The sequence below is a fragment of the Callionymus lyra genome, chromosome 13 (assembly GCF_982586985.1).
Source record: "Callionymus lyra chromosome 13, fCalLyr1.hap1.1, whole genome shotgun sequence".
Lineage (NCBI taxonomy): Eukaryota > Metazoa > Chordata > Actinopteri > Syngnathiformes > Callionymidae > Callionymus > Callionymus lyra.
This window is the reverse complement of record NC_141830.1, coordinates 15,396,258-15,423,756: the sequence shown is the minus strand read 5'-3', so window position 1 is coordinate 15,423,756 and position 27,499 is coordinate 15,396,258. Positions and strand designations below refer to the sequence as shown.

The following is a 27,499-nucleotide window of genomic DNA, read 5'->3' as shown; positions in this document are numbered from 1 at the left end:
TTTTCTTTTTAAAGACCTCAGGAGGGCTTCAGGGAAGAGGAACACTTTCAGCAGCAGGGCCAGGATGCAGGTGATCACATTTGTCTTGTTTGCGCTCATCGCACTTCAGCCCGGGACCGTAAGGATGGAAGAGAGTTCCTGCCCGGATGTCTGTGTATGTTCTGAATGGATAACTCGTACAATCTCCTGCTTTGACATCGATACGCTTCCTAAATTTCCTGCAAGCACGGAAACACTGTAAGTAGGCGTAAAAATCCCACATGTTTAAACATTTGAGCTTTTTTTCTTTTCTTGATGACTTTTATTTTTAAGTGTTTCACCTTATGGAAAGATCTTTTCAACGTGAAGAATATTCCCGCAAAGTGTTCCCACGGGGACTTTAAAGCTTCCTGTGATGTTAAGTGTTTTTTTTTCCCCTTCGGCCAATATCATAAAGCATTAGGATTTAAATGACTTTTTCTCAACTACACTTTCTTCAATGAATCAATCTAGAAGGGGATTACATGAAATAAAAATGTTTAACAGGAAAAATAGTTTTCTCAAAAATGTCTCATTTATATACTTTGATTTAATTCAACATTCGTCAACTTAACCCTGAGATATTAAATATTTTTAATTAATTCATTGACAGTTAATGACTAAAGTGGCCTGTATTCAAATAACTGGTTCGTGTCCTCCAAAAAATGTAAAAACAAATACTAAAATATTTGTATGTTTTTAATCAGAAGCCTCAGGGATCATCTATGTACTTTAATTTTATTTCTGAAAAGAGATCAGTAGGAATATTGAGTTGATTTATTAAAATACTTCTGCTGTAAAATGTTTTAAATGGAGCGTCTAATAGAGTATCGTGGTTGGCATTCATCCTCCACATCAGTAGGTGGCAGCATTACAACTCAGTATTGATAATTAGCAGTGATGGGTTGATCAAGCTTCATGAAACAGTGTCATCATTTTAAAAGCTCGGTAGGTGGCGGTTTTAATAAAATACCTGCTCAAAGCAACAGATTATACAGGAGAGAGTGACATCTAGTGGTCTCCTAATATAATCACACTGATTCGTGAAGCTTCACAACCCATTAATTGATATAAGCATTAATTAAAACTAAAAAATCCATTAAAAAACAAGTAATAAACATGAATGGCTTGGTTACAGTTTGAGAAAAGCTGCGTGGATTTTGGGTTTCCAAAAATGTGTTTGGGATTATCTTTTGAATTAAAGATCGATTATTAATCTATTTATTTTAGGAAACTTTCTTATCCGGTGATCCAGGCATTCTTATTATTTCAACAGCACATGTTCAAATCAAGAGCTGCGTGACATTTCTACCTTTCTGCACGAGGATAGTTGTTTTGGTTGTTTTTGCTTTGACCTATAAGCACCATCATAGCAAACAATTCATTTTTATGAAAACAGGATAGAAGGAATGTCAGCAAAAACAAACTGAAAAGGTGAAACAATCCATCAGAAAGAAACCATATAAATTATAAAATAAAATACACAAACGATTAATTGTGCACACACACAATTGTCTTTCTAGTTATGCATTAGCATGTAGACATAAAAACAATATCCCAGTAAACAACAACTTCAAGAGGTAAAAACCAAACAACAATTCAGTCCAATCTTAAATGAATCCTCTTCATTAAACAGCATGAAGTTTAAACAAATGTAAAACACAGTTAAAATTGAGATTGGAATAATTGTTCGCAGATCTTCTTCATCTATTACGAAAAAACAGATCATTAGATCAAAAGCTTGCGTAAGAAAATACATCATTAATGAGACAATTTCCTGAACGAAGACGATCACGCTTCATTTCTAGCACGACTGCGGGCTACAAGATTGAAATCATCCCTAATTGCTGGTTATGGAAAGTTAAAATCCCAATTACACTAAATCCTGCAGCGGCGGAGCCACACGGATAACTGTATTCTGCTAATGTTCTCGAGGAGGATCCATTTTGATCTGCTCTGTCTCAAAGCACAATTTGCCAAAACTGATTTGTTGATTTTTAAATCAACCGCAGATGCACTAATGGCGTCAATAATTTACAGGCCATAAGGTTTTTACGCAGCTTCTTTGTCAACAACATCACTTTATATTTGTTTTATTTAATCGCAGAACCTTTATGCTGGAGGAGCATGTTATCTTTTATGATGAAAATATATTATAGTGCTAAGATTGGGCGACTTTATTGCCTGCTTTAATGTTTTTATGAGGCAGTTCCCACATTATGAGTGTTTGTAGGAATGAAGGTGAAACTCAGCATATGTGTCTGCTTGGAGTTTAACGTGTGTGTGTGAGTGTGTGTGTGAGTGTGTGTGTGTGTGTGTGTCACTGAGTATGAGAGGCGGAACAGAACGCACAGACACACTTGAGAACCTGCCCAGCGTGACCTGTGGCTGTGTCTGGACGATGCATTTATATACAATATTTATCCTTCTCTGCAAATTGCTCAAATATCCACAGTTCCGTTTATAGAGAAATCAAAGTATCAAAAGCAAGGAAAGAAGAAATCGTTTTGTTTGCTAAGTAAATCAGGAATTTCAAATATTACATATATATGAGACAATACGTTTATATTTGCAAACTGTAATGTAAAATGGTTAATAAAACACATCCAAGGAAGAAAACAATTGCCTCATCAAGCCTATTAGTATAACTAGATATGTTTAGTTTTTAAATGTAACGCATATTTCCTAGAATCGTTCATGGCCATAGATTAGTGACTTCTCACGACAATAGACCTTTATTGTTTTGTTGTTTAGCAAAAAACAACAAAGAAGCAGATGGATATATACAGTATATATTTTACACTTTAAAGCAACACTATTGCTGTGTTTCAAATTACTTCTCTAAGTACACTGCTTTACAGTACACTGTAAGACAGTGCACTTACTTGCGCAGTGTGCAAATTTCGACAGGATAGTAAAGTCTCAAATCGACCGCTACGCATTCACCAGAAATGACTCGACAGCTTCTTCTTCTACTACTTTTTAACGCTGATTGCAACCGGAATTTGGAACCCTGTCACCGACACTTGACAGCGCTTTTCACCAGTTTAAACAAGTTTTTCAGGTGTGTTTCATTGGTTTATAATTGTTGTTGTGGTAAAATGAGTGTTTTCTTCTAGACGTTTACGTCGGTTTCTGCCCCGAAGACGTGAGGTAGCTTCCGTTTAGCGACGTAGCTCTAGACGTAGCGTCATGTACGTGACTAAGATGGCGACCATGGATGGTCGAAAGTCTCCATCGACCAATTTTATGGCAGTTTAAGTGCGACAATTGAGAACATTTTTGCACACTGCTCAGTGTGATCGCACTTGTGTACTCGAAATATTAAGTGTACATGCTCGATTTGGGACGCACCATATGTATTGTTATTTTTACCAAGTTGTTAATCTGTCATATTATCTGTAATGATTAGTTTAATATTTAATAGACAAAACTGGGAATTAGTCCGACACTAGAGGGAGCCATTAACACTATTCCAAAACCTATTGATTCAGTCTTTAATACATGAATTTTTGCCAATCTACTGTTAATCTTAAAAGTCCTTAATCTGCGTACAAGATGGTGAAATATCCAGTGGATTTTGCCCTAATCTCCGACTCACACAAATAATAAATTGATTATTTTGTTAATGTAAGTAGACGAGAAACGCCATCAGCGAGCGCAGACGGTCAGACAGTCAGCTTTGGCTCCTGTATGCTGTACATGGTCATGTCATATGGAAAACCTGTGCTGAATAAGTGAATTTGTCTTCACCCAGACACCATCAATCCTCACAAGTGAGACTCACGGTAAACACATCTATGTTGTCAATTTAATGCCGACACCGTTATAAATGATGCGGCCTCTGCCCACTTCAAACTCAATTCCCGACCTGTTTGTTTTCTTGGGTATCTATCCAAAAAGACAAATTGAGGGAGTAATTTTCTCCTTTAGCTCGTAGACGGCCTCATTGGTCTTCATCCCACGATCCTGAGGGAAAAGCGAGAGTCGGTTATTTGGGTTGAGTGCCGGGAGAGGCAGAGGTTCTGATGGGGGGTGTCTGGTGTCAACATCTGCTCAGTGTCCCTCGTGTTTGTTTGGATTTGTCAAAGCGCGTGCAGAGTGCACCCATGTGGACCATCATCTGGTGGATACAGTTCATCAGGTGCAGATTTACAACTCTAAATTAGCCCATTGTTCCCCGGATTAACCAAAGGTGCACCGCCATATGCACTTCCCGGCCCTTTGTACTGTTGTTTATCCAAGAACAAATCTTGAGATTTGATCAAGATGTTTGAGTGACAGGGTTCGAGATAAGACCAACAAGTTCAAGTCTCAAATACTGACTTTAAGGTGTTGTGAGGAAGACATGACCAATCCTTAAATCATCATCAGCCGTCAGGGACCAAATATGGATCAGATTATTGGGGATTAAAATCGGGCTAATGACAAGATCTTTAGGAGATAAGACCAAATATGTATGGGCTTTGATTGAGACCAACCAGAGTTAGTACTTCAAAGACTCAACTGTAAGGAATCAAAATGGGGTCAAATTATTCATTCAAATGGTTGAGGTCGGGACAGGACAAAGAATTCGGGTGATTAGTTATACGGTTAGTAATAAAAACAAGGTTTAGAATATTATTTTTGTTCAAATCAAAGAAGACACCAATACATTTAAGATCAGCAAATGCAAAAACCTGAGACCTTTTTAAATCCAGTTGGGTTTGAACATTTAATGAGTGAAAGTGATGTTAGGGATGGACAACAGAATTTCCAATAATACTAAAATTAAAACAAATTGAAATCATCAAAATCGTACGTTTTTATTTTTAAGATATTGGGGGCCACAGAAAATACCTTTGCATGCTTGGAATTGGACCGTAGCTGTGAGTTTGAAACATGTTACTTAAGGAGACAATGTTAAAATCAAACACAAAATAAGATAGATTCCCAGTTTGAAAGTCAGACAAAATTCAAGTCTTTTATTGAATAGGGATGAAGTTAATGGGATGAATTTGCAATATGACAGAAGATCAAGACAAAGACACCAAGAAGATTTTACACAAAATGTTTTACCTGTAATTCAGCGTGAATTGTATGAAAAAATTATTTTAAAATAGAAAATTAATATTACACATGTACAAAAAAAACAACATTTTCTCAAATCTTCAAATCTTTGTTCAACATTCATAATGATGTGTTATCGTTATTATATTTATACAGGAAACATTAAGCATTCTTTGTAAAAGGTTTTGAATCTTATTGTCTGTAAGAAATAATTGGTAGAAAATTGAAAAAGGAGTATTAGTGCCACATATGTGGATAAATGTTTAGTATTATGTTAAACTAACTAAAAAGTTGTGTAATGACAAGCGATACAATACGTATCACGATACAAGGACAATGATAAGATACATTCTAATATACTGCGATAATGTAGGAACAAGGATATATTTGTAGTACTGTCAAGTACTCTGGTGTTGCAGAATTTACAGACCACATGACTCTTGACTCAGTCATAACGGCTTTCATTTGACTTAAAACCAAAATGTGTCCAAATATCAGCTGCTGGAGTCCAGTGTATCCTCTCATTCTCAGTCATCGCCAGCATCCTTCCAGCAGGACTTCATTGTGCCTTAAGCTGCGGAGGATGTAATGATTGATGTGTTTAGTGGTCGGAAGTTTAAAACAAAAATGAATCAAAAATGTGTCTAAAAGTTCCCAATTAACCTCTGTATGTTTTTGAACTGTGGGAGGAACCAGAGTGCCCAGAGTAAACCCAAGCAACACGGGGTGAACACTCCCACAATAGATATACATGTGACGGACGTTAATGAACAACGACGATTTACAATACATCACTGAAGCTCAATGAAATGCTGTTGCTATAGTGAACCATTGTTTCCTTCCTACGTTCTGAACGCAAAGGTGTTTGTGATGATTTAAGTGTCTGTTTTTCTTTGATTTATTCCGGAACAGGTGGCTCTTCGAGACGAGTCTGTCGCTGCTGCCTGCAGACGCATTCGCCAACGTGATCAACATCTCCCGGATGTGAGTGTCACTTTATTTCCCTCCCTAAGTGTGTCGGTGCCTTATGTTGACAATTACCGGCGTCTTAAACCTTCTCTCCTCTCGTTCACCTGTTGTCTTTCAATCCTCGTCGGTCACAAACTGTTGATAAATATCTGGAGCAGATGATTTGATTTTCCTTGTCTGGTATCAGCTCAGACTCCTCCTCACAGCTTGAAGTGCAAAAGCATTCCTTCTATCGGAATGTTGGTCTGTTAAACCGCAGCACGGTCTGTATGATTGTATTTGCACAAGGCATTTTGGGTGTGGGCTGATTTGAGACTCCCAGTAGAGATCAAATCCCTTCGTAAAGGTAAAATATACGCCTTCGCCACCGAGTCCGACGTCTGCACACAAGTCATGCATGACGGTCTCCGTCCAATCAGACCAAAGGACAGTTTCCATTATCTCCTCCTCCTGCTATCCGAGTTAATAACAGACTAAAAAGCAGACTGAAATCCAATAAAATGTAATACATTTTAAGTAAACATCATTTTTTTTTCTCTCTTCTTCCCCTCCTCCTCTCTTAAGCAGTCGATTCTTACACACTCCAGTTGAAAGGTGCACGGTTTATTTGAAGAGTGTTCTTGTTACAGAGTAATAACAAATGTGAGCGCGGTGACTGATGACTAGGTAATGCATACGTGAGGCGCATACCTGGAAAATTACTCCACGACTTTTGGAGGATTTAGACAAGGTGGGCTGATAAATTCTGGATTATGAAAACAGGTTTTATGTTTCCCACTTACTTTCGGTCAAGTCTAGGGATCCTTGCAGCTGAGAAAAATGAGAAAATGGTTGCGCGAAAACAAATTTTGGGTTTTGGACGACTCATCGTGAACCTCTGTTTTACACAAGCTACGGTACATTCTGTACCGGAAAATTACTTTTGTCGAGGAAGGGACGGATGGAGCCAAAACCAGCCTTGTCAAATTAAAAGTGAAACATATTGAAAATAGCAAAAATTAATAAAAAAAAATCTACAAATGTTGATATTGGGAAAATTAACTACTATGTTTTCAACTGATTTATGTTAAAAGCATAGAAAGTCCAAATACCTAATCTTGAAAAAATGTTCTATCATAAAAACAAAGTCCCAAAATGGTAGAACAAAAACATGTATCGGAACAGGAAAAAAACGAAATATCCCAAAACACGCTAAGCAGGAGAAAGAGGGAATCAACGGCAACTAAAAAAATGTATGTGAGCTGCCATCAGGAAAAACCTCATGTACAAAAAAGTTCTTGGATTTTCTACTAAAAATGGTGCGTGTCTGCGCGTACACACAAATACAAGAACTTTCCACGCCCTTATTTACATATTTGAATCATATTTAAATTAACCATGAGACTGAGATTTGTCTCTCCATGATCACAAAAAAAAGAAATTAAAACATGAATTGAAACTAGATTAACAGTTTATATTTGTTAAACATTTCTGACACGGATAATATACTATAAACATATACTATATGAGTTTAAATGTTTATATTTTACAAACACAGTTATTAACGCGAATACTTGATTTTCGGATGATCAGGGGCTTATTTGAAACGTCTTAAAATTGAGTTTATAAGAGTGTATGACGATGTTATGAAGATTGTCTGATCGTCTGAGCTTCATGTGAATGTGTGGCGCAGCTGGGAAACACTCGCAAATGCTTATTACATTTATTAAAAAAAGCATTTTCTTTAAAAATAACAACTGAACAAATCATGTGTGTTTTTCAAGGAGATCGCTCTGATCACATGAGGGAAACATCTTTAGTCTCAACATAAGTAGCGAGGCTGACGTGAATCTGAGCAGTAAATAAGGACGTACCTATAGTCAGGAAACATAAAATCAGATTTACAAATCTTTCACAGGTGTTTTCAAACTGTGTAGGAGTTGCTGAGGAGAGAACAAACAACTCGTCTTCGCCTATTGTGTGAGCAAATTCCACAAAGTTACCACCACCTCCTCTCAGTTTTTTATCATTGCTATCAGCGACGTTTGAAATACTAAGAATATGTGGAGCTGTATTGTTGAAATAAACGTTGAGTGATCATCCTACTTCAGACCCCATTTGTCACAGAGCTTGAATAATACCTCTACCAATCTTCTTCACATGCGTGTAGGTTTGTCTTTTTTCTACTCACTAGGTTTTGTATAAACATGTAAAAACATAGTAGTCAGTAGTGATGGGTTGATGAGGCCTCATGGTGCAGCATCAGTTGTTGAGTCATCATTTTAAAGGTGTGTTGACTTATTTTCTAGCAGCATGAATCTGATGATTATATCCGTTTGTCAATTTAAAATATCCAATAGTATGTTTTTCTTTTAGGGCTGAACCAAAGATTGCAGTTGGTTCACTCAGACTGTCGATGCAAATTTTGGTCTATTCTTACTGATTATTATATTAACTTTTTAATAATAATAATTTGGACTTGCTGAAGCACCAAGATTCTCTCATGTTAGACAGAAACAATGTGACCAGATCTGAGTTAATAAAAAAAGCAATGCTAGGGGACATACAATTATTATATGCTTGAGAAAGAAAAAAACAATTTATATTTGTGAAATTGTACCCTTTGCGCTTGTTTTGTTGTAGTTTTTTTAAACCTCACAATAATACTCTATCTAATCTACTTTACACCAACAGTGACAGAACTAACAACTTGGGGCGTTTTCTTTTCTGCAGTAACATTTTTCATTTCTTTTCAGATACATCTCGGTGGATATGACCCTGGGGAGCCTGGAGAGGCATTCGTTTTCTAACTTGAACAAAATCATTCACATGTGAGTAACAAAGTGAAAGAAGCAGGCCCAAAAAGATAAGATTCATGGTGATGTTTTGTAGTTTAGTTGAGTCAAATACTGTAGATAAAGGGTCTCCATGGACTGGTATAATGTGTAATCTGCATTATATTCACGGACCGACTTTAGATAAAAAGGACTGAAATAAAAAAAGCAAGACTGGGAAAAAATTGAATAAAATGAGCTTTAGGTGCATGAAAAATACATCTCGACATAAATCAAAGATTCAGCTCTGGACTGTTTTTTAAGATGGGCTAATAAAGTTTATGTTTTACCCATTTTTACTAGTTTACATGCTATGTAAACTACGTTTGTGTCTTCTCGTCTGGACTATTGTAACAGTTTATTTTCATGTTTGAACTAGAAAAGCTGTCTCGCCTGCAGTTAATACAAAACTCTGCAGCGAATTCTGAGACACTCTAGTAGAAGAACTCACATTTCCCCAATCCTTAAAACTCTTCACTGGCTGCCAATTTCTTTCAGGATCAATTTTAAAATCCTGGTTTTTACTTTCAGATCTATTCATGGTCATGGTCTTCCAGCTGTTGCTCCTAAGCTTTGTAACAATCTTCCTCTCCCTCTGTGTTTGATGATCTACTGACTCCTTCAAGAAACATCTTAAGACAATCTTATTTGTTCAGGCTTTTTCCTGATTTTCTGGGACTCCTGTGTTTGTCTTATGTGTCTTGGTCTTTTAAAGTATATATTTTAGCTGTGTATTGTTTTTGATCGTTGAAGCGCTTTGTGACCCTGGTGTAGAAAGGCGCTTTACAAATAACCTTTAATTACTTATTTACTTAATTTACTTTACATGCATATTTTTTAGTTAACTTGACTGAAACACGCATCTTCACATGTCTACTGTAACTTAAGAGAATTTCAGAAAAATAACACCTTTGAGACCATAATAATCAAAATAAAATAAATTGTGCAGTAACAAATGCTTCATGGATCGGTACTGGGACCACCTCCGTAGATTAGATTCCTACTGGGAGCCTGTACTGGTTTGTGATTTAGCAAGAACTCCTGTTTCCTCAAACTGTGCATCTAAATTCTCTGCAGTCGAGAGTGTGTTCAACAAAATGCATAAATGACTCATGACTGCAACATAACTCTTCAAAATCAAAGCCTGTGTGCTTCGATTCCTCCGCTCTTTATGAGTGATTAGTTCTTAGTTACAGCCTCTTGCAACACCATTTGTTCCCTCTGTCCAATTACAGTATAAAATACGAGCGGGCTCGGGCATTTCAGACGCTAACTATGATTAACCGCGGCACAAACTCCTCCGACGTGCCCTGATTCCTGTTTACCATTTGGGCGTGAATTTAATATTAATTGCCCTTCCCCCCTTTACGAACCTGCGCTATTAGCCGCCTAATTTCAGATATGAAATGCCAGACAGAAGAAAAAAAAACATTAAAACGGCAATGGTGGGTGTCTGTTTTCAGTGGGTGTATTTTGGCTCTCCGGGGCCTATTTGCCCATAATTAGTGTGTAGCAGTCCCTACATGAGATAATAGCATCTCTCTCAGGTTTCATTCAGGGTCAGACGCAAATTAATGCTTAGCTTCCTGTTGGCTGCACGAGGCCGACTGCAGCTGCGGATGAAAGACGGCAGCAGAGCGACGGAATCTTACCGTCGAGAAGCAGCATAGTCTAAAACCTTTTCAATTACAACTGCAAATGGTAAAACCTTTAAAATGATCAACACGACATTACGTCTTTAAAGGTTCCCCAACTAATTAAAATAAGTTTAATCAAATAAAATGTATGAATAATTTTTTACCAGAAAATATTTTTTAACTACTAGATAAGATGATTCTTGGAATGATACCGTCATTGTATTGTTTTACCCACAATAGTATGAAAATCACCAGCGTTTGCCTTAAAATCATAATAAAACAAGGATCAGATAAAGAACTTAAGGTCATCCAAGGGGTAAGTGGGTAAGTAAGTAAGTAAGTAATTAAGTAAGTAAGTAAGTAAGTAATTAGTATTTATAGAGCGCTTTTCTAGACCAGGGTCACAAAGCGCTTAAACGATCAAAACAATACTGAGATCTCGTCATCTTCACAATTTGGGTATTTTTCGTCATTCTGGAGAGCTCTAGCAGCACACAACTTGATCTTGTGGATGTAATTGAAAGGGTTTGTGAAAGATGTTGATACAAGGACAACGATTTAAGGCTTTAAGTTTACCACCAGTTGAGAGCAGTAAACATCTGAGGCAGCCAAGGAAAGGACAAAAGAAATAAGGGAGGTAACTTTAGAAATAAATGACTTAAGTAAGAAAAAATCTATAATAAGGTTTTTACCGAATGTATTTATGCCAAGAGATCCCAATAAACATCTATTATTGTTGTATAGTTATATATTATTTTAAGTAGCTTAAAAATAAAAATCATCAAAAAACAATGGATATTAACATGAAAATGTCTTGTAAGTTAATATTAAGAACTAAAATAGTTATGAATTAATATGTATATATTTTATATTAATGTCTATATTTAATAGTTTTACTCCATAGTCATTATGGCCAGATAAATAAAGTCAAAAGTAATAAACAACAAGAGTATAAAGATTGGAAATTTTTCCTAAAAATCTTGCACCAAGGAATGTTCATTATGTTCCAACATTAACTAAGAAACATATGAAAGTAAATATAATAAAAGACATTTAGCTAAAGTTCTTAAATGGACAATAAATGTGCTCGTCCACATGTTATACACATACATATTTTATAAAGGCGGCAGAAAATATACAAAAAACAATGTAATGAAAATGTAGCTTTATCCCTAAAAAATTAAGAACTAGAATGAATTACATAACAAACACATTTAAAATATAATTATTCAGTTCAGTTATTAAGTGTGAAAAATAAAAAGATATCCTGATATTTATCTAAAACTATTTTTATTTAAACAGCTACAAATTATTTTTTGTGCGCTGATATACTTCCATACTTTTCTTTCCCCCACAGCAAGTGCCACAGGGTTTACAGTGAAGAAATTAAGCATATTTTTTTATCTTTATCAATTTAAACATATGCTATATTTCGAAATGTTGTAAGCAAAGCTGCATTTTGAATTCAAACAGCACAAAAGTAAATGTGTTCAAGGATGTTAATAATTGGCTGAAATCAGGATGAAATGGAGACAGCAAATGATAATGTCAATAAAAATAATATAACAGAAACCTTGGACATATATATAACTTAAAGAAGCTGACAAATAAGAAAGAAATGTACTTATTTTATGGTGCAAAGGTAGAAGAATTGAATCCTTTTTTTCTGTTTGCATGTGAGACGTGACATGTGTCTACACTCCGACACACATCCTTTCACTTAACCAACTTTGTGCGTTGTGTGCGAAATTCGAGCAAACATGGGTCTCTCTTAGCTAATAAAATAAACTGTTTGTACAAATATTTTTCGCTGGGTACTGGGCAGAGTTGGGGGAACCCTGCTGCAGGAGCGTAAGCAGTGCCAGAGCCCGCACCACATCAGACCGAGGGAAGTGTGCAGTCCAGAGTCAACACACTAATAAAACACTAATTGGACTCTCACTCCTGGTCCAGGTTGTCTGCACCACGCTTACTTTCAGCTGCACTCTGACATGCCCCTTGTTATGTTCTGTCAGCAGCTTCCGCTGCACTCTTTTTTTCACTCGGGGGTCTTGCATTTTAAAAAGATGACGACGTGTTTATCCGCACGCTAGTTAAAAATCGGGAGCTTCTCGTTGCTCCTGCAAGAGTCAGAAAAAAAACTTCTATTTTTCTTCCTGAAAATGTCTCATTAAACTTCTCGAGTCATCGGATCAGTTTGTTGCTTTGGCTGGATGTGTCAACAAGGAGCCACATTTAACACACTTGTTATTTGAAGCTAAAGCCAATCGCAAAAACATGAATTATTACATTTTTATAGCAATTCTTAGAATTCAAGCCGTAAACCTCCAGTCTTGTTGAAGAATCGTGAAGGCAAAAGTCTTTGGATTTACTCGAATAACTATCAAACTTGCTCTTTGTTTATCGTTTTTTTCAAATGATAACTATTTCATTCAAAAGATTTATCAGTCTAGTTTGGTGGGAACCGCTGCAATTTTCTCATTTACGACAAACAAATCCCATTTTTATTGAAATCGTTTTTATTTTTCAGTGAAATACGGAACGCGAAGAGGCTGACCCACATTGATGCCGAGGCGTTCAACAACCTTCCAAGCCTTAAATATCTGTGAGCAATTTTCATTACTCGTCCTCCTCCTCCGAGGGCTCGTATTTTTCAAAATTGAATTTCATGTGTTGATATTACGGTCCAGGAAAATGCTTATGTCTGCGAGAACTTCTCCGCTTTTCACGTCGTTTCATGTGCGAATTAAAGAGAGTGAGACGTTCATCGAAGCAGGACATGACACCGTCGGAAAACTGACACCGATATTTCGAACTAAATGTAATAGCTGGGGAAAATGAAAACGCACTCACTGGCCCGTTCACTTGACCACAGACTTGTTAATTTCCAAATCTCTCTTTTTGTCACTCAGGGGAATTTTAAACACAGGCCTCGTCTCCCTCCCTGACTTCAGCAACATCCTGTCCAACGAAGTCAACTTCATTTTGTGAGTGAAGTAGCGACATCGTTTTAGATTAAAATCACCGTCGATTTTATAATAACAAGTTGTTTTGCTCTTCAGGGAAATTGCAGATCATCCCTACATCACGGAGATTCCGGCTAATTCGTTCAAAGGCATCACGAGGGGATCGCTAACAATGTAAACAAAATAAAAATTTGCAAACTCACACACTTTATCCATAAAATATGTGTCACCAACTTGTACAACTTCATGTTGTTGTTCGGATGTAAACCTGCTACTTTTTTCACACACTTTTAAGCCTGTTGTTGTACAATGATTGTGGTTAAACAATGGATTTTTAAAAGTTAGTGCCCTGCAGGAGGCGCAATAGCAAAAAAGGGTGGAAGATACAATCCAAAAAGAAGAATAAAATAGTTAGATTTTTGTTTGGTTGTCGAGTAAGAAATAGAGATACATAAAATAAATTCAGCATAATTTAATCTGTAATGATGAGGCAGTGGTTGGATCGCCTCACAGCAAGAAGGTTGCCGGTTCACTTCCAGGTCGGGAGGAGCCAACTTGTTTGTATGTTCTCCCCGTGTTGTGTGGGTTTACTCTGGGCACTCCAGTTTCCTCCCAGAGTCCAAAAACATACAGAGTTAGATTGGGAACTTGGGGAAATTGCCCGTAGGTATAAGAGTGTGTGTGTGAATGGTTGTGTGTCTTTGTGTTTTCTTGCGAAAGACTGGCGTTCTTTCCAGGGTGTCCCCCACCTCTCGCCTAATGAAACTGGGACAGACTCCAGCCCCTGCGACACCCATAAGGGCATAAGCGGCACAGAAAATGAATAAATGATGAATGAATGAATTTGTAGTGAGGTGTTAAGAGACGGCAGCGTAAAATACTGAAAATGATGTCGCACATATTCACAATTCATCTTTAATCTAATGGTAAGCTGGTTACTTTCTTTTATCTTGCTGTTTTACTGTTGTGTTACAAGCACTGATGGGATCATTTTATTTGAAAACATTTTATATTAATCGTATAGTGCTCGTCCAGAAATAGTACAATAGATTCAAAATTCAGATTTAAGTTTGACATCACACACTCTATGTTTCACTCCTCTATACTTTCATTCACGCGTTCAAGTTGAAATTTAAACTGTACTTTCTTAACGCAAGATCAGTTTCATGTGCTTTGCTCTCCCTCAGGATGCTGTACGGAAACGGCTTCAAAGAAATCCATCATCACGCCTTTAATGGAACCAAGCTCGATCAAGTGTAGGTTAATTGTATTTTCTGTTGATTTAACATCTGGCTCGACGGTGTCATGAAATTAAAACGGTAATAGAATGACATAACTGTGGCTATTACTCCAGATAGGATCGTCACGAATCCAAAAAGTATTGGATATGGATGAGTAGCATTCCGTAATTAGCATTTAAGCGCCAATCAGAGGAGAATGACTCCACCAATAAAAAGTGGTAAAGATACAACACCAGGTAATATAAAAGTAAAAGAGAAATACTTGCACTTGAATGAATGTTGACACACTGAATGAAGTATCGACTCTAATACAATAAAACCTCTCTAAGCCTCTAAAATCTTTGATTAACCACCGGTCATGTCTCCGGCTTTTGGAAGGAAAGTTCAGGAAACCCACAAAAGGGTTCGCGGGAACAGATACACAAAAGGGCGATATTTAAACTCTCCGTACAGCGGAACCAATTGTGCTGACTTTCAAAACAATGAGGGAACCGACGCTGGCGTCGCCCTCCGCTAGAACGCCCGAAACAACACAAGATGTTTGGCTGAAACTGGCTCTTGAAAAGAATCATTTGAGAAAAGAGCGAGCACGATCGGACATGTTGATTCAGAACATCTCCCTGTTTTTGTGTCCACTATAAATATAATTGTAGTTTTAAATAGTGGGTGCTAGTGGCACTACTTTAAATTTGTGTTTTCATATGGAGTACTTTTTCAACTTACAAGTATGATTAAAAACTAAATTGATACAATAAAAGCTTTTATCTTGTTTAGTAACTGTATCTACATGTGGCATTTGACAACTACGCAACAGGAGCCACATTATAACAAAAAACACTGCTTGCCTCAATCTTTCTCTTTAGATTTTTGGGTGTTTTTGGTGCCTTCAGGAACCACAAAAGGGGGAAGGCTGATGAGGCTTGATCTCTATAGTGAAATGAAATGTTTTTTGTTTTTTTTAGAAACTCTAAACTTTTTTTCTTTCTTCAGAGACCTTCACAGAAACACCTATTTGACCAAGATCAACGAAAAGGCTTTTGCCGGAACCATCAACGGCCCCATGTTTCTGTAAGTAACCTGTCAGTGGCACAGCTGGACCTTCTCTTTATTAAGCCTCTCGAACTAAAATGTTGAGCAATTTCGTTTTGTACAACGAAAAGAATAAAAACTAATTATGACACATTAAGCTACTCTTTTCAAGTCAGACTATTTTATGAAGACATATTTAAAGTGCTGAAAATTTGTTTTTTTCATTTCTTCAAATAAGACAAAACTACAACAAATCTTTAAAAAAAACTTGTAATGATGATTTAGATTCACTTTTTCTTTAAGGTCAACTACTGTGTAGATTCAAGTGTTTCCTAAATTGACCTTGGACCTCTATTGTATCATCAGTATGAGTCTGTTTGAACAAAACTCTCCTTTCATTGAAATATTTACAGCTTTGTGACCCTGGTCTAGAAAGGCGCTATATAAATAGAGATTATTATTATTATTATTATTATTATTAGGAAATGTGCTTAAGCCCCGCCCCCTTAAAATACACTTTTTTTTCAAACATTGACGTTTGTCACATCAGGAAGTTTCCAACTCTAAGTGACTCATTGTATAAACAAAGAGGGTCCTGGTATCAGCTGGCTGGAGGAGGAGTGAAGCCATTATTACGTCATATTGGACTCCGCTCTTGTAACCTCTTGTTTCGCCGAGATTTCAGACAGGGGAGAACATTATAAAGTAATAACTTCAACACATGGTCATGATGAGTTACTTCTTGAGAGGAATCGTTCAATTTAAACATTTTATATGAGATAATATTATTAAATGTTAAATGGGAATCTCACATCTATTTCTAAATCCAAGTGATACATTTAATTATCTTGAATCTAAATAGATTCGATTAAGGTTTAAGACGGAAATGTATTTAGAGTTTAGAAAGTGTTTCGTCAATGAGAGAGTGAAATCAAATATGACTAGATTATAACAATTTCCTGCACATCTGTGGCTTTGACTCAAGAGATGTGACACATGTGAGGACATGAAGACGACCTTCTATTATTTTTCATAACTCTCAAATTCCAAGGGCCTGCACATGTCCGTCGAGTGGCTGTTTATGACTGACTTGGCTGAGCCGAGTTGGTTCAGAAAATGTGGTTAAAGTTTGTGTGTGAGTGAAGTCACTTCCATGAGGTCATGAGGGAGACATCTGGGAAAACCAGCGCAGCGTTCCCACCATGTGTGACTTTTTGTTTAATTTACAAAAGGATAGAATGAATTGAAAAGTCCTGAACTGAGTTTTCCTCATTGAATCTGTGGCTAGCAAAACAAAAAAACATTTTCTCAATGAGGCTGAGCAAGCTTCTCCATGATGGTCTGGCACAAAAATAACCACATTTAATTGCTTAAAGATGACAGATGCTTGTTCTAGGGGGAAAAAAAGGTTTGTGGTCGAATCACTTTTTAATTCATGTGTTCATACCTACGCGCTGCAATTGCAACACAAATGAACACACTATCAGCAGAGGTAAGACAACAGATCCAAAAAAAGATCCAATCATTAAAATAAATTGTGAATAAACATCCTTTTAGTTTTTTCAAAACAAATTTTCTTTTTTAAGTTAAGTTTTCAATAAACGTTTGCCTTACTTTATAATAAATACATATTTGTTAATATTTGTTCAGCTCTAAAGGAAAGATTAAGAGACACTTCACATAAATTCAGCATCAATGAATCGGTCCTGAAGGTTAGAGACGGCAGCGTAAAGAACTGACTCACAGCAAGAACAAGAACAAAGTAGTGATGATCTGACGAAGCTTCATGAAGTAGTGTCATTATTTGAGTCCACTATATGGCGGTCTCTGCACTATTTGTTCTAATGAAACATCACATCTTTTTTTAAAGTGATGGCGCCACCTACTGACCTCTAAACAACATGACACTGCTTCATGAAGTTTCATCAACCCATCGCTATAAAAAAAACTTTCAAGGGTGATGAAAGAAAATGACTCGAACTTGATAATGGTTTTAATGGAAGGCTATATTAAATAATAATATTGCCACAAGTTAGTCAGCCAAAATACAGCAATATAGAATCTTGGTGAAAGTTTTATTTCTGATAGGAATCACAAACAAAAGCCGCAGTTTTACTTGACAACTATTGATGGGCTGATGAAGCCTCATGAAGCAGTGTCACATTTTAGAGCGAGGAGGTTTAAAAATCATGTGAGGTTTCAATGGAAGATTAATAACACCTGTTCAAAACAATATATTAAACAGGACAGAGTGACATCTAGTGGTCTCTGAAAATAAGGACACTGTTTCATGAAGCTTCATCAACCATCGCTTGTAACAACAAGGCTTCATGCAAGTCCACTCTCACAACTTTGAATGTAGATCAACAAAATAATGAACTTAATAAGTACAATTCAAGTCACTGCAACAGCACGGAAAAAAAGTCATTGTCAAATAACTGACATTCGAGTGGAAACAGAGCAAGAAACATGGTCGAGTGTGGGGGGGGAGACAGCTGTGGTTCTGTGAAATCCACACGAAAGACTGGTCACTATATCTTTACTTAGCTGGAATTGAGTCTTAAAAAAATAAAAACTGTCTGTCTTTTCAAAAACAACATGTCTTTTTTGTCCCAGTGACGTGTCCCAGACGGGGGTCAGCTCCCTGCCGACCACAGGGATGGACTCTCTGCGGGAGCTGAAGGCTTTGAACGCGTTTGCGCTCAAGAAGCTGCCTCCCATCAAAATCTTCAAGCACCTGGCGAGTGCCAACCTCACGTACCCGAGCCACTGCTGCGGCTTCAAGAACCTCAAAAAGAGACGAGGGTGAGCTTTCTACAAGTCTTGTTTTATATCATCTCGGAAAGGCCATTTTCACAATCACACTTCTGGAAGAAAAATCATTTTTACCGGAAAAACTTACTTTCAGACATAATGTATTTAGGTAAAAAAAAAAAATCCTGAATTAGATTTTTTGAAATTCCAAGTTTGTAATGGATTCACAGGATATAAATGCTAAACTACCAATCAGTTTTTAAATATCCTTTACTTTACATATCAACCCCTTTGTTATCTCAGGGTCAGGGTGACCCGAAGGCAAGAAAACAAATGCATTTGTGGTATCCCCTGTGTTGTCTCTGGGTCAAGGTGAACGACCTCCCTGGCTTCCATAAATACATATGCAGTGGTGGAGGTCGTATCCAAATGATCCCTATCATATTACCCAAAGGCCAGTACATCATATAGAATTGTGTGGGAACCCGCTCAAGACCTTGGCTCCTTCAGAGGTGTCTGTAATGAAAGAAGAAACAGTGTTTTCTTTAATAACTTAACCCTTGTGTTATCTCAGGGTCAAAGTTTCCCGAAATCCAGAAAAAAATGTTTATGTTGCCTCTGGGTCAATGTGACCTGAAGGCCAGAAAACAAATGTGTTTGTGGTATCCCCTGTGTTGTCTCTGGGTCAGTGTGACCTGATGGCCAGAAAACAAATGCGTTTGTGGTATCCCCTGTGTTGTCTCTGGATCAAGGTGAACAACCTCCCAGGCTTCCAGAAATACAAATGCAGTGGTTTTAGAATGTTTGATTTTTAGACCAGACACAAAAGGCCTTGGTTTTCGTAAAAAATGACCACCAGCAAAAACTGCGATAATGATAAAAGAAAGAGCAGCAGTTCCGACAGAGAGAGGTTTCTAACATGTATGCAGCACAGCTGGATCTTTAAGCCTCTGCTCGGAATATCCACAATAAAACAAAATATAAAAAAAGATCTTCACTGAAATCTTCCATTTTCAACATCGGTCTAACGAGAGTCAAGTGAACAGGTCAGTGAACTTCTACAAGTGAGAGGATGCACTTGTGCTATGATTGTTTTGTGTATTTGGGTGATCCACCACCGAGACTGGAGTCCTCGCACAATAATAGTGCTGATCTTGGCTGCGATTAAATCAACTGGCTGACGTTTACTTTGAACGTTTGGCCCCCGGCTGCAGCCATTATTAGTGTCACTCACGGCTGTTATTGCAGTGAAAAGGGGTCGGCGAGAGACATAATCACTTCCTCAGCTGAATATCCAAATCACTTGATTGTACTAAGTGCTGGTGAGATTTCTGTTTTTCATCAGGTTCCTGAGGTGTGTTTTTATGAACTGTTTTTCAGCTTTTTGGAGTACATCATCTGCAACCTGACGGCGTACTACGACCAACAACACAAGCGTTCGGTGGAGTCGCTGCGTCTACCGTCCCTCGACGAAGACGGCGGCGTGGAGACGCTGGACGAGGGTCACGGCGAGCCCGGAGAAGAGCGAAGACGCGGTGAACTCCACGGGAGCTTGCACTACCATGCCTACTATGGAAGCCAGCCGGACGAGGATGTGGGATTTGGCGAGACCCTCAAGAACCCCCAGCTCGACACCAGCCAAGACTTTGACAACCGTTATGATTATGTGGTGTGTGAGGACGGGGGGGAGGTGGCGTGCGCCCCGGTGCCTGATGAGTTCAACCCCTGTGAGGACATAATGGGCTTCGCATTCCTCAGAGTGTCTGTTTGGTTTGTGAGTCTGCTGGCGGTTCTGGGAAACGTGCTGGTCCTCCTGGTGCTGCTCACGAGCCACTACAAGCTGTCCGTCTCGCGCTTCCTCATGTGCCACCTGGCGTTCGCGGACCTGTGCATGGGGGTTTATCTCCTCCTCATCGCCTCCGTGGACCTCCACACCCAGGCCGAGTACTTCAACCACGCCATCGACTGGCAGACGGGTCCCGGTTGCGCGCTCGCCGGGTTTTTCACCGTGTTCGCCAGTGAGCTCTCCGTGTACACGCTGACCGTGATCACCCTGGAAAGGTGGTACGCCATCACTTTTGCCATGAGACTGGATCGCAAGCTACACCTACACCACGCCGCCGCGGTGATGCTAACGGGTTGGTTTTTTTGCCTCCTCCTGGCCCTCCTACCTCTTGTCGGGGTAAGCAGTTACCAGAAAGTCAGCATCTGCCTTCCGATGGACATCCAGTCCACGGTTGCTCTGGTGTACGTCATCTCAGTCCTGCTCCTCAACATCATTGCTTTTATGGTCATCTGTGCTTGTTACGTCAAGATCTACTGCGCGGTCCACAACCCTCACTATCGCTCGGGGTCCAAAGACACCAACATCGCCAAGCGGATGGCGGTGCTTATTTTCACCGACTTCCTCTGCATGGCGCCCATTTCTTTCTACGCCATATCGGCGGTCCTGGACCGACCCCTTATCACCGTGTCCAACTCCAAGATTTTACTCGTTCTGTTCTACCCGCTCAATTCCTGCGCCAACCCGTTCCTCTACGCCATCTTCACCAAGGCCTTCAGGGGCGACGTCTTCATCCTCTTGAGCAAGGTGGGACTCTGTCAGCACAGGGCGCAGCTTTTTCGAGGGCAAACCGTGTCCTCGAAGGGCAGCAGCGGGACATCGCAAGGACGGAAAGAAAAGATCAGGAGAGGAGGGAGCGTCGGCCAAGAGGACATTCCCATAAACCCGAATAACAGTTCGGGACATACCTAATCGTGGCAACGTTTAACCAGCGGCTCGAGGTTTGAATGGGTCACCAGAGGTGAAGAGAGTCCTTGAAACGTTCGATGACAAAGACTCTCCATTATTCTCCACCTGCCTCGGTTTCCTGGCCAAGTTCAGCTGTTTTCCCTATTCCTGCTGTAATGATTTTACGGTTCCAGTCCATAGAGAATATCAAGTATTGCTGAAACCTGAGCTGGAGTTCATCTCACTTCAGTCCTTTTGTGTTCAAAAGAAACTGTGGCGAGTATAAGGCAGGGATTATTTTTGAAGGGAGAAAAAAAACAGAGCAATGATAAAACCTCACACAGGAGGAAATTTTCCCCCTATCTCCAAAAGTTATATTTCCGAGTCCATTCAAATGAAGCTTGAAACTGTGACTGACATTTTTAACAGATTAGTTCGACCATGTGTTATATAATTTTTTTTCCCCCATTGATAAGAATGGCGTCTCGGCGTGCATCCATTTTGTATAAGCTGACTATTAAAGCACATGTGCGAATGACAACCTTTCCGGCTGGCCGGACCACTTCTCCCTCGCTTCGCTGTCACAAGATTTCTATACAGTTTGTATATACATTTCAAATATACTGTACAGTACTTACTCTTTCACGTCTCGTGTCACTAACAGAAAAAGTGAATGACGTACACATTGTAATAAAGTTACCTATTCAAGAATGCCTATTCCTCTTTTATACCCTGCGTCAAACTTCATAGTTTTTACCTCATTTTATGTGGAAATATTTTAAAAATACCTTTAAATGTGTTGTGTCGTTTGACCGCTCGGATTTAAAGAGGCATTTAGGGAACAGAAATAATTCAGGAACCTCAGATAGAAAGTGCCTGGAGGAGAAACATTATTTTTTTTGCTTGACATTATTTTCAGACTTTAGAAGTGAGAGCGCTAGCATAAGACGCTCATTTTTTTTAAAATTAAATTTACAGTAAACGACTAAAATGACGAGTAAAAGCAGCATGGCATTATGGGAATTTTTGGTATGAGCAGTGGGATTAGGGACACATTTTACGAAAATGTGTTGTGGCTAGAGCTTTCAACGTTTACAATTTATTTTTACACGTATGTAGTCGAGGCTCGTAACCGTTGTGTAACCGGATACAAAAGTTGCACTATATAAGTAAGAAATGTTTGTACGGCGCTTTTCTAGACCAGGGTCACAAAGCTCTTAACCAATCAAAACAATACCCACTAGATTGTTCTGTCTCCACTCAAACCAAAAAGCACTTCAATAGCTACTAAATTATAATCATCATAAAAGATGAATCACAGAAATCCTTTTTATAATGGCGCAATTTAATCATTTATTTCTCAATAAATATATTTTAAGTTTTGCTATCTGATCTTGGACTGATTTTATATGGTTCATAGAGATTTTTTAAGGCCGTATAAGTACAATACACACTAGTGTACACATATATAAATGGAATTGTTGTATTTTTCAAAGGTGGTTCATACAAGTTTGATCGCTGTCAATAAAGTTTTCATACATATCACATGCCTCCGTCACATGACCAAAACGCAGATGCCTTATTGGTCAACAGCAGCTAGTTAAGGCCCAGATTATTTTGTTGGTCAGAAATGGCCTGTAGGCCTTGATAATAGCTTCAGCTCACTATCACTCTTCAACATTATCGAAATTTATTTTTCTCAATTTTCTCCCATTTGTACCACCTATAGTCGGCTCAAGAAATAGTCAGATCTATAGCTGCTTCCTGTAAGTGTCTGGCAGGTATGTTAATCACAAATAGCTGCCACAGTGGAAGCCTTGTCCCTCCGCTGGTATGCTAGAATTGTTTTTCTTGTACGATTATGATATTTTTTCCACCCAGATGGAAACACGTGACCCGTACAATCAGCGAAGATAGCTTTTGTGCTGAGGGCAACACACAGTCGTCATGTGGGAGCTGCTCCTCGGTGATACTATTAGCAGTGAATAACACCTTCAACCAGTGGCAGCTTCACATCTGGTTATCATTGAATCCGAAGTTGTTTTTTTTAAAGAGGAATAGAGATTAACAGGAGATGGAGCTTCCTGGAAAGATCGTTTTTGTCAAATACCCCTTGACAGGAAAGAGAGGAAACCAAAACAACGGCTTTTTCAAATTATCAAAGGGATAAAAGGCTTGTAATGAAACACACAAATGTGTTTTGTGAGATTTGCGGTTACACTGTACCGACACTCGGGGGCGCCAGAAACCGTATTTTCAATCTTACGTGTTTTCACTTTAAGGCATTCTCAGGTGTTTTGTCATTCTTCTTTTGAATTATTGGCATATAAACCGACCTCTCTTGTGTCTATGACGTGGCCCTCAGTGAGTCAAACCTCCAGAACTGGATGTGTTTCTCTCTTTTTTTTTTTTTAGAGATGAAGAATATGAAAAGTGGCATCAGGCCTCTCTCGCCCGGACTCCGCCGACGATTTAAATCAGAGCGGACATAAGAGCAAATCATTTTCAGACAATCGTTTTCCACAATTTCATGTCTGTGTCCTTCCATCACACATCATTAGCACGAGTCACGAGCACAAGCTGGATTTTAGGAAAGCCTCCCCCCCCTGCACCCCCCTTCCTTCCTTCACTGCCAGTTAGTTTCAACAGACAATTCAGACTTGTTTGGCAGGCGCATGCCTGTCAAGGATGATGAAAATCAAGGTTTGATTGAGGAGGTGAGGTGAGGTGACTTGTAAACGGAGCGCCCTCTACATACACGCGAATCTTCTACATTTGTTTTAATTCCTAGAGGATAATAACAGAGGATTTTCTATTCCACGGACAGCTTCGCCAATGATCTCAATCTGATGTTTAATTAAACTAAATATATGGGATTTATTTTCACATTCTTTCTGAAGGTGGTTCTGAGACGTGATCATCCTTCATCTGGAATTTTAAATAAATTCAACCTCAAAGTGTTGCCTAAAAAAGCAAGGTTGGTAATCCATCGATGTACTCGCGACCGACCACCAGAGGAAGGGAAACAAGCTCAAGCAAATGTAAATATATATATATATATATATATATATATATATTTTAAAGGCCATTCTGGGGATTTTAAGGGAAGTTGAATTTGTAGTCTTGGGAAGACGTAAATTCCGTTGGTTACTATATCGTTGCTTACGTTACACCACGGACTGATGAGCATCCGAGGAGCTCCTGAAAACACACGTTTCGGTTTGAAACCTCTTCAAAGCTACCAAAGTGAAGAACAAGTGGGTCCAGTGAAAACATTTCCATCATGTTATGGTTTCCATCGGGATGATGCAAGTTTGTGTTACAATTCGAAGACTAAAAATGCAGTTAATGTACATTTTTAATGATCACAAAGTTGCTGAAATTCTTCTAGGAGTAGTACTCTTGAAGTTTGACCAAAAAAAACAGGTGATGAACTGTAAAACATCAAGGAGGAAAGTGGCTGGAAAGGCATATTTTCACTTGACATTTAAGTACAACACCTGTTCAAATCTGTTCAACCTCAGAGTTGAGTGAAAAGAGGATGAAATTCTATTAAAAATAAAGACCATATTTTTCAGGACGTCTGGGGAAATATCCTTTTTTTTTCTCTAAATATTAACACATTTTCTAGGGAGATGGTTAAAAAAAAAATAATCCCTTCAACAGACTTACTTTATTTATATACAACAAAAGTAGTTTTTTGCAAAACAGAGAAATTAATCCTACAAACTCCGTTGCTCTCATTGAAGTCTTTAACATATATTTTTCATAGGATTCAAAAATATTTACAGCATTCATTCAGGTTTTTGATGATTTTTGATAACATGATTACACAACCAAAGCTTTTTGGTCATCATTTTCAAAGAGAAATTTTAAATCTATCTTGTCAGGAACCAATCAAAGAGCAGCCTCTGGTCACATGCTTTTGATTTCCCAGCTTCTTAAATCAGCTGCTATATTACATTAAAAGGAATGTTGAGATCCTACTGTTGAAACAGTTAACTAGAAAAGCACTTTACATTTGCATACCTGTGCCAAAAGCTACATTTTTTTTATAAATACAGTCTAATCAGAATCAGAAACTTTTACTGCAATTTTGTAAACACAACATAGAATTTGTTTTTCATGTGTTATCTCAGGGTCAAGGTGACCCAGAGGCTTGAAAAAAAAGTATTTGATGTATCCTTTGTGTTGTCCGGGTCAATGTGAACTCCCTGGCTTACATAAATACATACGCAGTGGTGGAGGTCATTCCCCTTGACCAAGAGACAACACAAGGGATAGCACAAACACATTTGTTTCCCGAGCCTCCGGGTCACAGGTTCTTGCTCAGAGGTAGCACCAGACTGTCGACACAAAACGTTCGCGATTCCTTTATCATGTGGTGACAGTAAAGGTATGACTATGAAAAGGGAAGTCAAATGATCAGTTTCCATTAGAAACGGACACTTTTTTTTCCCCAAATGTTTTTCCGCATCTCCGGAGACTCGTGCGGAATCCAGTGAGCCGGGCGGCTGATTGGCAGTCACCGTCAGTTAGCCGTTAAGCAGGGAACGCCACAGAAACTAAGCCGGACATCTCCTGGGCCTCATTATAAGCCTCATTCACCAGCAGCTCGTCGTCTCATGTCTGAGTGCCCAGAAGTAGCCCACTTCATCAGAGGCGGCCAGGGAAGCATTCCTCGTCCGCTGGATCTGCTCGGAGCTGAATGAGTCTTTGTGGAGCGCCATGTTACCGTGGGAGTGACAGCGCTCCTCAAATCCAGTGACAACGAAAGGGGGCTAAGGATCCGCTGTCGCTTCCCTGATTGAGCCTAGTTTTTCAGACCGCGGCCACACCTACTCACATCATTACCCACAAGCAAATATGCAGGGATTGTATTAGTTTGGGTAGGACTTAGAGGGAAGATGTGGAGAACGCCCATGCTGTGTGTGTGTGTGGACCCTGACGGGCGTCCAGAAGCTGGATTACACAGCTTGGAACGGCAACTGAAGACAGGCCGAGTGAGATCCTGCCTCACTCGCATTGGAGGGAGTCGAAAACTTTGGCGTAATTCTACAGCTGTCTCGGTTTATGTGGATTATACAAACAAATTCACTCATGGAAGAAATCGCAGACTCAATCATCCGTATGTTCTTGACGTAGGGCACGTCGGAGGTTGACCCTTACCCCCCCTCCAACCCCTGTCTCAAAAGTGTATGACAGCACAGAGTTTTTAACCTAAATATAAAGCTGTCATTTCAAGCCGGAAGATTCCAAACTGGTAAAAAAAATATCTACTAATTAACAATAACTAATGGTTGTGTGACAAAATATCAACACTTTTTTTACAACAGTATAAACATGTGTATTTTTCTTTTTTTGGCTTTAAATATTTTCTATTTATCAAAGTTATTTACCCTTTTTTGTGTTGCGTTATCAAATTAAACTTCTCAAAGGACAATCCTGCGATGACTGAGGACGAGAGGATACAGTCTACTCCAGCAGCTTTTAAAGCTGATGTTAAGGCATATTTTGGTTTCAAAACAATTGAAAAGCAGTTCATTTTGTCAAAAGTCGTGTCGTCTCTACAATCTGTAAAGCCAAAGTACTCGACAATACTACAAATACGTCTTGGTTCTACAGTATCAATACGCACTCATTTCAACCAGTATACAATTAATTCCAGTTCAATACTTTTTAAGCATTTGAAATATCCATGATAGATTCTAAGAGGTTCTATGGGACAACCTGCTCGCACAACCCAGTAGACACTGGTTAAAACTGCAGCGTTGTCAAAATAACCAATGAGCAGAAAGAAATATGCATCCATATCCATTATTTGTCAAAGTATTATCTCAAGGGTTAGTTAGTACTAATGTCCCTTAAACTAGAATATTGAAAATATAAAAGCAATGACCAGCAGTTAAAAAACATTTAGAAGTTTTACACAAGGTAATAAGGAAGCAATTTAAGAAGAGAGACTTCATTTTTGTTGCAAATGGTTTAATTTAGAAAATTAATGAACAATACATTTCAATCATCTGAACAGCAAAAAGGTGACCAAAGAAAAAAAAAAAAAAAAGTTTCTAAAAAGGCACAAACCACATCCATGAACACGTGATGAGCAGAAAAACGAGTGGCTAACAGAAATGAAGGTTTCACGATACAGTGAAGGTTTGTACTCGAGCGCTACAATTTCTGTGATTGTTCTAACATTTCAGTGTAGGAAATGTGTGCCGGGGAAATGATTAAAATTGTGCAAGTCTCTGTTGTGTTTTCTTCAAAAAAACCATAAAGTCAAACCCACACA

The 27,499-nt window shown here is 38.6% G+C and overlaps 1 protein-coding gene across 1 annotated transcript; it reads left to right on the top strand.

Moving 5' to 3' along the window:
- Positions 1-64: 64 nt before the first annotated feature.
- On the top strand, positions 65-21,646 carry tshr (thyroid stimulating hormone receptor). Its single transcript, XM_087806283.1, has 10 exons — positions 65-237; positions 5,980-6,051; positions 8,772-8,846; positions 13,017-13,091; positions 13,399-13,473; positions 13,549-13,626; positions 14,640-14,708; positions 15,684-15,761; positions 18,339-18,527; positions 19,857-21,646. The coding sequence occupies exons 1-10, from the start codon at positions 65-67 to the stop codon at positions 21,229-21,231; spliced, it is 2,259 nt and encodes a 752-aa protein (XP_087662409.1). The 3' UTR covers positions 21,232-21,646.
- Positions 21,647-27,499: the final 5,853 nt, after the last annotated feature.